The sequence below is a fragment of the Gopherus evgoodei genome, chromosome 4 (assembly GCF_007399415.2).
Source record: "Gopherus evgoodei ecotype Sinaloan lineage chromosome 4, rGopEvg1_v1.p, whole genome shotgun sequence".
Lineage (NCBI taxonomy): Eukaryota > Metazoa > Chordata > Testudines > Testudinidae > Gopherus > Gopherus evgoodei.
In genome coordinates, this window is record NC_044325.1 from 154,364,036 (window position 1) to 154,378,007 (window position 13,972).

At 43.1% G+C, this 13,972-nt stretch overlaps 1 protein-coding gene across 1 annotated transcript; it reads right to left on the reverse strand.

Annotated features, from left to right (window-relative positions):
• Positions 1 to 9,811: 9,811 nt before the first annotated feature.
• On the reverse strand, positions 9,812 to 10,798 carry LOC115651093 (olfactory receptor 1052-like). The gene has a single exon (XM_030561976.1). It carries the CDS (start codon positions 10,796 to 10,798, stop codon positions 9,812 to 9,814), a length of 987 nt encoding a protein of 328 aa, XP_030417836.1.
• Between the last annotated feature and the right edge of the window lie 3,174 nt (positions 10,799 to 13,972).

The window sequence follows — 13,972 nt, forward strand, 5'->3', positions numbered from 1 at the left end:
CCCATTTCACTGCAAGTTATTTTGTGAGAGAAAACGAAAACAACATTTTGGGGTCAAAAGCATCAGCACTTTGAGAAAGAAAAACAATCTTTTCTCTTGGTAGACAGAATGGATTTTGGAGCTTTCCTCGGGTATTAGAACTGCAAGAAAAATAGATCACTCACCTTAGTCTTTGCCCTGTAATGTTAAAACTTGTTGCAAGAGAGAGATCTCTCTTTATTGAATTCAAATGGATTGTGTAGGGGGTAATTGGAGGCAGGGTTTATTTGTTCTGTCGACATGAGGGGACAGAATTCCTCAGAGCTCTGAATCTCAGGTCAGGCACAAGTGTGTGTGTGTGGGGAGGGGGAAAGGGGATCATTAAAATACCCAGTTACATCTCCCAGCAGCAAGAGATAGTTAGACACCAATATATGGTCTTCAAATGTTGCTGAAGTTCCTGGACATGTTGATGCTTCTCTTTATCTTTCCCTCCGTTTCATGCAGTCTGTAAATTGAAAATCCCCCCTAGCAAGAAACACATCCAATCACAAACACACTGAGAGGAATACAGAAAGTTTTTGATCAAGTTTTGCCAAGATTACAACTGTGAATATGGTTTCTTTCAGAGCAGTAGGACTAGACGTCTGTAGGTCGCACAGCCAAAGGGCAATGAGCAATCTGCTGCTCAGTGCTGAGAGAAAGAAACATTTGAAGCAGAAGCATGAGAGGGTCCAGAACTCTAGTAAAAAGTCAAGTATCGGGAGTAGCCATGTTAGACTGTATCCACAAAAACAACAAGGCGTCCAGTGGCACCTTAAAGACGAACAGATTTATTTGGGCATAAGCTTTCGTGGGTAAAAAACCTCACTTCTTCAGATGCATGGAGTGAAAGTTACAGATGCAGGCATTATAAAATGACACATGAAGGGAAGGGCGTTACTTCAGAAGTGGAGAACCAGTATTGAGGAGGCCAATTCAATCAGAGTGGATGTAGATGAGGAAGTATCAATTCTAGAAGAGGCAAAGCTGCTTTTGTAATAAGCCAGCAGCTCCCAGCTACTTGTAATGGCTCTTTCAAAACCAAAAATCCAAAAAAGGCATTTTTAAGCATTTAAAGTAGATTTTTAAAATGTATTTCAAAAGAGTTTTCTTTGTTTTAAAAACTAAACCTTTCAGGAATAAAATTTGAAACTGTGACAAACTATATATATAAAAAGCAAACATGATTCTGGGATGCATTAACAGGTGTGTTGTAAACAAGACACGAGAAGTCATTCTTCCGCTTTACTCTGCGCTGGTTAGGCCTCAACTGGAGTATTGTGTCCAGTTCTGGGCATCGCATTTCAAGAAAGATGTGGAGAAATTGGAGAGGGTCCAGAGAAGAGCAACAAGAATGATTAAAGGTCTTGAGAACATGACCTATGAAGGAAGGCTGAAGGAATTGGGTTTGTTTAGTTTGGAAAAGAGAAGACTGAGAGGGGACCTGATAGCAGTTTTCAGGTATCTAAAAGGGTGTCATCAGGAGGAGGGAGAAAACTTGTTCACCTTAGCCTCCAATGATAGAACAAGAAGCAATGGGCTTAAACTGCAGCAAGGGAGATTTAGGTTGGACATTAGGAAAAAGTTCCTAACTGTCAGGGTAGTTAAACACTGGAATAGATTGCCTAGGGAAGCTGTGGAATCTCCATCGCTGGAGATATTTAAGAGTAGGTTAGATAAATGTCTATCGGGGATGGTCTAGACAGTATTTGGTCCTGCCATGAGGGCAGGGGACTGGACTCGATGACCTCTGGAGGTCCCTTCCAGTCCTAGAGTCTGAGTCTGAGTCTGAGTCTATATTAAGACCTATAGTTGTTAAAACCTATTAAACTAATTTTAATTAAATAAATATTAAAGAAGAAGTCCACGTTTGCTGCCAAGTGTCAGAGGAAGTCAAAGCACTGAACTGTTGGAAGTCATTGCCTAAGCACCTGGGGGTCCAGAAGTTATTGAAACACTCAGCCAGATTTTGGCAGCTCAAGCCTCTTCTGCGGGTGCAGAAAGAATATTTTCTTCATTCCAGTTGATGCAGCTACTTCATTCAAATGTAAGAAACTGATTGGAAGGTTGAAAAAGGATGAAGGCTTCTTTTCCTCTTGTGATACATGAATAAACGCTAGAAAGGAGGAGATGTGAGCTACTACTTCTAAAATCTGGAAGGACATTATGAGCAGGAACACACAGTTCAGTGCACGAACTAGAGATACTTCTTTACCTCAGTTTGTTTGAAATGAAAACAGATGGTTCAGTCAACCTTTTTGTTTTTATGTATCCTGGAAAACCAGCAAGTCAACATGTTTGAATGGATCCCTATTTTTAGAATCATAGAAGACTAGGGCTGGAACAGACCTCAGGTGGTATCTAGTCCAACCCCTGCTGCAGGCAGGACCAACCCCAACTTCATCATCCCAGCCAGAGCTTTGTCAAGCTGACCTTTAAAAACTTGTAAGGATGGAGATTCCACCACCTCCCTAGGTAACCCATTCCAGGGCTTCACCACCCTCCTAGTGAAAAAGTTTTTCCTAATATCCAACCTAAGCCTTCCACTGTGCAACTTGAAACCATTGCTCCGTGTTCTGTCATTGGCCACCACTAAGAATTTCATGAGAATCAATCATTCATTAGGAAAATAACTCAAAAATACAACTACAAAACATTTGGAATAAAATCAATCTACCCTGATCTGTAGTATCTGGGGGTATGGGCCTCTGAGGCTAGACTGAGACCCTCATTGGCTAGAACCACCCAGTGAGCCAGTAACAAATTCCAGTCCTGTTACTGTCCAAGCCTCCGTAATGCAAGGAACACCTGAGGGCTGTGGGATACAGAATGGTGCTGAGAAAGTCTAACTCATGATTGCAAACAAAGAGATGTGGTATTGGCTTTGGTTGGGGGACAAGTAGCAAATGCATCAGGATTCTTGCCCCAAACAACAATCGCCCATTGTCCTTTAGAGCACAAGGGCTCTAACATGCCTGACGTGGTCAAATCTCTGTTCTACTAGGACTGAGAGAATTTTCTCCATTCCCCATGATACAGAGGTAAAGAGAAAGGAAGTGACCTCTCTTTGGTCACACAGCAAGGTCATACCAGAGCTAGAAAGAGAAGCATAAGAAACAAGTTATATTAAAAACGTTTTGCATTTCAAACTAACTGATTTCTTAAACAAAGGCAATTTGATGTGTGGTTAGTGAACTGAAATGATCCATTCTTGTCTCCACGTGTTTCTAGACTGATGAGCCAGTAGATCTATCCCCTAGTTTTTATCCATAGATTGAGGGAGGAAAACAAGTTTGCCTGGTTTGTGAATTCCCAATTGCTTTCTTGAATTCCAACAAACTAGTCAATTGAACTGAACGATTTGAATAAACTGAAGGGCAGACAATAATTTCTGCACCTTTCAAGGAAGCTACTGCTGCCCAAAGCTGGGTTAGCATTTCAGCTAACTTTGCTTCCAGGGCCTTAGCTATCACATCAGTGGTGCGACTGTCTGAAAAACTTGTTAGTGAACATGTTCCACTTAATGTTATTTTTTCTCTTCTATTTAAATTATTTAAAAGATTGTCATAAATTTCATCCTTAACAAAGCTTGTCAATTTCACATTTAATATTTTTTTGTCAAGCTGCCCTTACAAATCTCCAGAGATTATGATTCCACCACGTCCATGGGTCACACTTGGCGGCAGGGAGACTGGGGATAGAGGAAAACCAGCAATGAAAGCCAGGAGTCCTGATTCCCAACCCCCTGCCTCAGTCACTACGACAGGTCACACTCGGAGCCAGGGAGACTGGGACTAGAGTCCTGCTGGCACTTCCTAGCTCTGGAAGGGAGTGTTCTTCTAGAGGTATGTGTGGGATTCTGGACAGAGGACTCCTGGGCTCCATCCCCGGCTCTATCCCTGACTCTCAACGCAACCCTGAGGCAGTGGCTTCTCCTGTCCAGGCCTCTGTTTCCATCAGTGGGCTGAGGTCCCTCCCCTACAGACCTTGGGCCGTCACGCTTCAGGAATGTAGGTGAGGTACTAGGAGACCTTGAGATGGGAGGTGTCCTCCTGGCTGTCGGTCAGTGTTGTGACCCTCCGGCTGCTAGCTTAATTATTCGGTTTGTCAGCCCATCTGTCTGTCCAACCACGGGACAGACCACATGCGGGAATTGAAATAATGACATCATAGTTATTTTATTTGTATTTTTTTTTCAATTTGATTTTTCCCTCAAATTTGACACCCCATTTAACTTGAAGGAGGAATTGCCTCAGCAGAAGGGAGTTTGCTAGGGGCTGCCAACTGCCCTAGCCACCTCTGTGAGCCTTTCATCTCCCTCCGGGCCTCAGGCCGGTTCCTTGTGCTCTGGTATCATGTTATCCCAGCCACCAACTGCTCTGGGAGAACTGGAAGAGTCAGTCAGCAGAGGCTGCTCAAGTGCCCCATTCACCAGAGCTACTACCCATGGCATCACGTTAAGGAGATGGGGATCCCTTGGGGAAAGGTTTCCACTTCCTCTCACCCCCCAGCACTACTGCCCAAAGCCTCCCAGCCCCTCAGCTGGAGGGGGCAAGGGAGACTGAGAGGACTCTGGGGAGCGGAGCTGGATTCCCCCTGGGTTGGGAGGTAGAACCGTTCTCATGGGGGGACTGAGAGGAGTGGAGGCAGGAGTTCATTCCACAATGGTGGGAGAGGGGATGGAAGTCACTAGAGAAGAGAGAAGATTTCGCCTTGGGGGTTGGGTGGAGGAATCCGTCCCTCAGACATGGGGAGGGCGGGGAGGAAATTTTACTGGTTCACAGTGTCATTAATACCCTTCTTTCTCATGGGTGTCCAAGTCTCTGATTGATCCTTGTTGCCTTGCAGCAGGAGAACATTACAGTGAAGGTCATGGCCGAGCTATTTACTATCAGGGTCTTGGGCCAGGTCCCCAAAGTCCTGCAGGGGCTATGCTCCGTGGGGCAGCAGTGAAGACCCCCCCGCCTTTGCATGACCAGCTCCCACCCCCTGCCGCAGGTACTGCTGTGTCTCACTGTGTCTGGGAGAAAGGGCTGGGGGGAGCGACCATAGACCCCGCAGCACTGAGAGAAATCAAGGCCGAGCACCTCACTCTGAACACCCTGCCCCACCCCTACCCCTGGAGCTGGGGCCAGGCCAGAAACTGTCCCTGCCCGCATGCCCAGAGGCCAGTTTTGGAAGAATCAGGCTGTGAGGGCTGTGGGACTGGCCCAGAAATGAGAGCATCCACAAAACCAGGAGTTATCCTCAATAGCCATTGCAGTCTGGGAGGCGTGGCTCACATAATCCTGGGTGTAGATTTGGGAAGTGAACTGGGTCCCAGCCTAGACCCTTTCCTCCAGGGGCACCTTCACTTTCTGCCCTTTATTCTCCCCTCCAGCTAGTGAGTCTCTGAGTGTGAAATGAACAGGGAGGGTAGTGGAGTCCTGGCACATAGCCTGGATGGGAGCTCCCCTTGGCTTGGACCCTTGGTCATCTGGAGTACTGTATCCAGTTTTGGGCCCCACACTACAAGAAGGATATGGAAAAATTGGAAAAAGTCCAGCAGAGGGCAACAAAAATTATATGGGGACTGGAGCACATGACTTATGGGGAGAGGCTGAGGGAACTGGGATTGTTTAGTCTGCAGAAGAGAAGAATGAGGGGAGATTTGATAGCTGCTTTCAACTACCTGAAAGGGGGTTCCAAAGAGGATGGATCTAGACTGTTTCAGTAGTATCCGATGACAGAACAAGGAGCAATGGTCTCAAGTTGCAGTGGGGGAGGTTTAGGTTGGATATTAGGAAACACTATTTCACTAGGAGGGTGGTGAAGCACTGGAATGAGTTCCCTAGGAAGGTGGTGGAATCTCCTTCTTTAGACATTTTTAAGGTCAAGCTTGACAAAGCCCTGGCTGGGATGATTTAGTTGGGAATTGGTCCTGTTTTGAGCAGGGGCTTTGGACTAGACGACCTCCTGAGGTTCCTTCCAACCCTGATATTCTATGATCCTGCTGTCCTTCTTTTATTGCTAGGAAGGGAGTCCCCCGATGAGGGGTCTCTAGGGCTCCAGGTGGGCAGTGCCTGGGAGCACCTGTAAGTCATCCTGGTTCCTGCCTGCATGTACCACCCTGCCCTGCCCTGAGGTTTCTTCACTATTGACTCAGACTTGATTCTTGGCTTCGATCTCTGGCTATGACTTTGGCGTGACCCTTCCTGGCTCCAGATTTTGGTTATGAACTCTGGCTGAGTATTTTCCTTGCCTTTCTCTAGCCTTGCTCCAGGCCCTCCACCCACCCGCTCCAGCATTGCCTCCTCCTCCTGATCTTCCCAACCCCTTGTATTTTGACTACCTGGATTTGACCTTCGGCTTGTATCTGGACTTTGGCTTGGCATGCACTTGGCTGATCTTTGATCTGACCACCCAGCTTCGACCTCTATCCTAGACTTGGACACTGGCTCTAGTTCTGGTTGTGCTTTGTCGATGGACTCTGATCTTGGTTTTGAACCTGGTGTGTCCCTGGACCTTGATTCTAGCACCACTTTTAGCCTAGGTGCCATCCTGCACCTCGCTTGACCTATACTCCAACCACTGGACCTAATTATCAGATGCAGCACGTGACATCAGGTGGTGCATCTTCTTGCAGAAAATCAGGCTCTCCACAAGTACGTGTCCTGTATGCAACAGGGGACCCATCACACCAAGTGTGAACCATGGCCTCACTACATGAGCCTGGCCCGGTGCTGCCCCTACTGGAGTTGTGCAATGGAAATGACTGAAAATGTCAGAGTTCCTTTAACCAACCCCTGCCCATGGACCTACTCCACCATTCCTGACTTGGACACCTGGCATTCCTGATAAATACCCAGATTACATGGATACCTTTGAAAGAAATGTGGATTCGTTACCTTTGCACCGGGACTATGACTGCCCTATTGACCTACCATCTTGGTTGAAAGTTGCTTTCGCCTGCATTTACACATTGTTGGAACCAGAATTAGTGGCTCTCCCTGCGTATGTTCATGGAAACCGGTCCTAAGAGTTTATGAGCAAATAAGCATCTCCCATGGGTGCCCAGGCCCTTTTTGGGAAGAAGAAATGTGGGACTCTACTACGCTTCTGTTTAGACAATCAGCTCCTGAACAAAGTGATATTTTGGAACCATTACTCCCTGCTGTGAATCCCCTGACCTTGCAACATTTCATCAGTGATGTAGCTGCGGACATTGTGGATTCATACAGTGTCATCTATTCAGGTGACATACTTCTCTTTTTGGAGAACCAAGAGCAGCATGTGTACCACATCCGAATCTGGAGAGGTTTCGGCAGCATGGTCTCAACACAGAATTGGCCTTTACCTCTTGGTATCTTCTGAAGTGGAACTGCCGTCTTTCAAAACAGCTTGCATATTCTATTGTTCTACAGAACAGCAAGGTGCATATGACCTTTAAAAGATAATGTCTCTCTGTGCTGGGGACGTGGGCCACCAGCTTCAGTGAGGGCAACTTGACATTACTGCTGTTGGAAATAATGGCAGGTGGTGGTCATATTGAAAGAGGACCTCTTTGCTTAAAGGCAGTTTTAGCCTCATTCCTGTTGACAATGAGAGCTGGTGGCCATTTTGAAAAGTTGCCGTTCTCTGAAGAAGAAAGTTATTCACCATTAAAGTTTTCAGGAAATGTTCCCCTTGCCTATAGAGTTTTTACACACATACACACAAATTCTTATGCATCAACTGGTTTACTGGGAAATTTCTGCTTTTTCTCAAAAAAATTAAAGCTTGACCTCTGGACATTTTTATTGCTGGACTTTTTCAATTCTAATATATATATTTTTTAAGATAGGGAAACCAGAACTGCACAAAGTATTCAGGGACTGAGGATACGATGTGTTTATATACAGGCAATATAATATTTTCTGTCTCATTGTTTATCCCTTTCCTAATGGCTCCTAACTTTGTTAGCTTTTTGAACCACCACTTCATGTAGTTGCAGAGAACTGTCCTCAGTGACTCCAAGAGCTCCTTCTTGAGTGGTAACAGCTAATTTAGATCCATCATTTTGTATGTCTAGTTAGGATTATGTTTTCTAATGTGTGATACTTTCCATTATCAACACTGAATTTTATCTGTCATTTCCTTGCCCGATTGCAAAGTTTTGATCGCTCAGTTTTGTGAGTTCCCTCTGTAACTCTTTGCAGCCAGCTTTGGATTTAACTATCTTGAGTAGTTTTGTATCATCTGCAAGCTTTGAACCCTCACTGTTTACCCCTTTTTCCAGATAATTTATGAATATATTGAATACAGTTGCTTATGGAACCCTGTTGCTTACCTCTCTCTATTGTGAAAGATGACCATTTATTCCTACCCTTTGTTTCCTGTCTTTTAACCAGTTACTGATCCATGACAGAACCTTCTCTCTTACCCCATGACTGCTTAATTCACTTAAGAGCCTTTGGTGATGGACTTTGTCAAAGGTTTTCGGAAAGTTTGGGTACACTATATCAATTGGATCACCCTTGTCTGCATGTTTGTTGACCCCGCTCCAAGAATCCTAATAGATCAGTGAGGCTTTATTGCCCATTACAAAAAACATGTTGACTCTTCACTAACAAATCATGCTCATCTATGTCTCTGTTCTTTACTGTAATTTCAACCAATTTGCCTGGTATTTAAATTAAGCTTACTGTTGTAATTGCCAGGATCATCTCGATATCGTGTTTTGAACATCAGGATTATATTAACTTTCCTGCAGTCATCTGATACAGAGGCTTATTTCACTGACAGGTTACATACCACAATTAGTAGTTGTGCAAATTTCATATTTGAGTTCCTTCAGCACTCATGCTTGAATAACATCTGGCCCTGCAGTAAAGTCTAAACTACGGTGGAGTTGCTATAGGAGCTCACAATGGGGAACAGGGGGTACTGGAGCTCCATCACCCAGTCCCAGAGCAACTGAGGCTGTGTGTCCTGCACTTGGGAAAAGTGATGACCCAGAGCGAGGAAGCTCTATTAGGAAACTTATGATCCGAGTCATTCTGCAGAGAGCTAATTTAGAACAAGGTGGGGTGAGTTTAGCAGTGTAGATTGAGGAGACAGTGGCTGGGCATGTACAGAACCACGCAAGGTACATACCTTACAAGTTCAGTTGTGTCTTTACTCATCTAAGCAATGCCTCCTTGCCTACACTGCTATTTATAGTGCTGCTAGGAGGCATGCCAGGTGAGGGGCTTTACATGTCACCCTAAGGAGTGTGCAATGTAGAAATAGCCTTAGGGAACAGCCTGCTTTGTCTTTCTCTGTTTCAAGGTTCTTGTATGTTATTGTTCTGAATTCTAAAGAAATAAAAGTGTTATGTTGCAACCTTCCAAAAGTGTATTTTAGGCTTACATCTAGCATCTCTATTTGCATGCTGTGAACATAACTCTGATTCCACCCAGTAGGGGTCAGGAGTATTGGTACACCATCCAGTTTACCATGAGAGTGGGCTGAGCACTTGGGAAGGTGGGGGTTCATGAAAGGTGTTTTATTTATTTAGAATAAAAATGGAGCAGACTGATTCGATGCTATTCTACTCAGGATCTGATAGCACAGAACTTTTAAGTGATATAATTGGCTTTAGTGAATTTACATCATGCAATGCACATTGTGTGATTTTGATAAACGCCTTACATATCTGTCACCTGGAAGAGCCTTTATACTGTTTCTGGTGATGCTGCTGTCATGGAGTTCTTGATTCCACCCCAGCATAGACCTCTTTCTCCTACCACCCTTCCCCGTTAGTTACTCTGAAGGATGTTATGCTAGATTTTCACTGAGTAACAATCACTTTTCTACTTAGCAATTTCCTTACAGCACATTTCACATCCCTGTTCCTCAGGCTGTAGATCAGGGGGTTCAACATGGGGATCACTATAGTATAGAATACAGAGGCTATTTGATCTGTGTCCAGTGAGTAGCTGGCACTGGGTCGCAAATACATGAAAAAAATGGTTCCATGGAATATAGTCACAGCTGTCAGGTGGGAGGTGCAGGTGGCAAATGCTTTATGCCTGCCCTGGACAGAATGGATCCTCAGCACTGCAATTACAATAAGAATGTACGAGATGATGATGATCAGAAATGTGCTCATTTCAAACAAACTGCCACAGGTAAAGAGTAGCCTCTCGTTGACAGAGACATCACTGCAGGAGAGTTTCAGGAGAGAGGTGAGATCACAGTAAAAGTTATTGATGACATTGGAATCACAAAAGGACAATCTCCGCAAACTGCTTGTGTTTATCAAAGAGTTAATCAAGCCCGAGAAATACGACCCAACCACCAGCGTTATGCAGACTCTCTTGGTCATGGTGACCATGTAGAGCAGTGGGTTACAGATGGCCACATAACGATCATACGCCATCACAGCCAGGAGGAAGATCTCAGTGGTGACAAACACAACAAAGAAGCCATATTGCGTAAGGCACCCGCTATAAGAAATGGCTTTGCTCTCCACTAAGAAATTGACCAGCATATTGGGAGCAATGGTGGAGGAATAGCAGACATCTAAGAAAGACAAGTTGCTGAGGAAGAAGTACATGGGGGTGTGGAGTTGGGGGTCGATCTGAATTACCAAGATCATCCCTATATTCCCCATCAGGGTGATGAGATAGATGAGAAAAAATGTGACGAAGAGCGGGACCTGCAGCTCCAGACGATCTGTTAATCCAAGGAGAATGAACTTGGTCACTGTGGTGTGGTTGTCTCCAGTCATTCGTGTTAACTTCCTTGTTATCTGCAGGGAAAAATAATTAATCATGATGCTTATAGCAACTGATTTACATTTATTCACCACCCTGGGCTTTTGAGTGTCCCATCTCCCTGTGAGTGCTGGCGATAGCTGCAAGTTCTTCCCAGAGTACGCAGTAGACAAAACACTCTGGAATGCATAGCAACATATGACCTAAATATCTGTAACTCACTGGTTAGCATGTGTTATGTGTGTCCCATTCACTGCCTGATGTACAGAGGACGTGCTTCTGTTATAGCCCATTGCTTCAATGGCTGGCGATTTAGCCAAGCTGTGGACACTCCTGCTTGCATTCTAGAGAGTCCCAGTTCAGCGCCTCTTGTTGGTTAACATAGTAACTGTCACTCATATGCATTACTGTAGCATCATCAATTGTATGATCGCTTTGCATACCTGAGTATATTCTTATAAATAAATCTAAATCCTTCAATCGAAAAGTTGTTTGAATCCATTGTGACTGCACAGTAGTTAATGCACTTACTCTCAAAATAACCCAGTTGTAGAGGGTGCAGAATTTGGCTTAGTGTCCTTAAAAACCATTCACATGAAAATTATACTAAAATTCATATGTAGACAACATTGAGCATGTGAAATATAACACCACGGAGTGCTAATGAAAACGAGCTTGCATGTAAGGTGATTTTGAAATAAATTACTATGTGAATTGTTTCAAAGACTATGACACTATCAATAGTGTTTTGTTAATACACTTTACTGTGAAGAGGTCATTTTCAGTTAAGTAAAATAAAAGGGAAAAAGATCTAAAAAGTTCTTTTCAGAAACCACCCACTGCCCCAGATCCACCTAGGACTTTGATAATTTCCATTGAAATAGGGAGGACCTGGGTTGGGTTATTTAGGGAGAAATAAATAATTTGACACTGTGTTTAATTTTTAAAGGGCATATTTTTTTAATTAATTTTAACTCAGAAATTTATTAACAGATGCACTAGCAAATTCTCAGAAAATTCATTTGTTAGTTAGGGTGTAGTGCTGTAACTATGAGGAGGACATGGCTTAAACATGTCCAGAGGCAACAGCTGTACACAGACAGATTAATAGGGGAGTACAAGGAAACAAGGAATTAATATGGTCCATATGAAAGGCAGTGACCTCAGCACACCACAGTGAATTTCTGCTTAAGTGGAAGCAAACTCAGCTTTATCTGTGGCACTACCTCCATGCTATCCAGTACATACATTGTACTTAGAGCCACATGGACTTTTTTTCAGTGTTGCAAAAAAGTGAGTTTGTCATTTAGTTCTGCTTTACTGATTAGAAATGTATTGATAATTTTCAGGTCAGTTGCATATATGCCTATATTTTGCACTAAATCCTGATCTTAACTAAAGACAAGTGGCAAAACTTCAATTGGCTTCAAACTACCTGAACTCTAATAATGCATATGCAGAAGGGGAAAGAATTAAAAATGGCATCTGTATCTTTAACTTTGGGGTTTACTAACTCGTCTGTAAAACTGTTTGTCATCTATGTAGCCCTTTGCTTTGTTTAGGACCAGAATGTGATATGTTGGAACTCATGTTGAGTGGAGGTGGTTGAATTTATTTTAACCAAATCATATTTTTATGAAAAATGCATTTTTGCAGAAAATGTTCAGTGTAGTCTAACTTCCTCTGATGTGTCACAGGAAAAAAAAGGGAAACAAACTCCAAATATTTGGAGTGTGATATTTTCAATGTGTGATGAAATTTGGAACCTAAGACCCTACAGATTTTAATAACATTTTTTCAAACGCAAAATATGTACATAGAGAGGAGGGGCTCTGCTGTTTTATTTTTGTGGGGGTTTTTTGTAAAATCTGTGATGGTGATGGGGAAGCTGCATGAAATTTCCCACAACATTTAAAATTTAATTATCATTAAAAATTATATAAATTAATCAACCAGCTCTAATGCTGCATAATATTCCACACCATGATTAACCAATGTAAATGAATGGTGCAATCTGAGGATTAAATTACTTCCCAACAACAGAGATTGTATCAGAATCTTGCTCGTCATGAATAATTTCTACATAGTTTGCTTCCTATTATTTCAGCTTTCCGGCCTGCTAGCTGCATTTCACTTTGACTAACCAATAAATAAGATAAAATAGAGTTACATTAAAAAGCAAATGCTTCTAACTCAGGAAAATACAATGGTTTACTCCATTATTTATCCCCGCTTAGTTCAAATATAGCCCCATGGAACCTACCTGCTGATGAAAGCTGGCATTTACTGAAAGGCTTCAAAGGATTTACATTAGTAAAAGGAGGGATTTTTAAGTTAAAGTGTTTATTGCTAGCTTATAAAGCCAAGACAGATTCCCTGGAGTTTTCAGATCTCTTGATGACAGAATCGCACAATTAAATAACTAAGGCTCACATTGCAGACAGACATTTTGGGTACAGAATAACTGCCCTCCGATATATTGTTCTGTTGGGAGTGGGGGTGCGAGGAGAGATTTTTACTCATATGCTCAGTATTTCTATTCCAGGTTTTTTTTTTCACAAGGATAATTGATCTTCCACATTTGGGTGGAAGGAAGCCCAAAATAAACCCCCAATTTCTGATTCTATTCTACATAGACTTACATCACCATAATATCTGAGCATCTTCCTGCTGTGTATTGAGCGACATGATGGTTTATTCTTACCTCTTCTCCCCATTATTCCTGGGGGAATTCTGCCCCATTGCATAATGCAGAATTCACACCAAATTCATATTCTGTGCAGAATTTCCTGGATTGTCCGTGCACTGCTGTATTGCTCTCCCAGCAGATATCGGGGTGATTGAAATTCCCCATGAGAACCAGAGCCTGTGATCTAGTAACTTCTAGTCCAGCCAGTCACACGGCTTGAATCAATTTCACTACTGGCCCAAAGGTCAATAACTCAAAGTCTGAGTATTCAGATCGGATCAAATCCTTTTTGGTCCATTATGGAGATACTGTGGTTTAGCTGTACTTATAAAGCAATTTGGAGGAGAATATAGTAACAAGCAAGGGAAAACAAACATACATCCTTGCATCCTAGCTTTATAGTATGCTGCAGAGCCTGGGGGAGGATAGAAAACTCTGGATCTTTGATGAATTCTATAATTCTTCAACAAGGTCACGAAGTCTTATTCCACTGACCCTAACTGAGACTGACAGATGGAACTGGGTTTTAGAGAAAATTGTGAAA

What these genes read in the sequence shown, in the direction of transcription:
- LOC115651093 (XM_030561976.1), bottom strand. Translation starts at nt 10,798, where the DNA reads ATGATTAATTATTTTTCCCTGCAGATAACAAGGAAGTTAACACGAATG.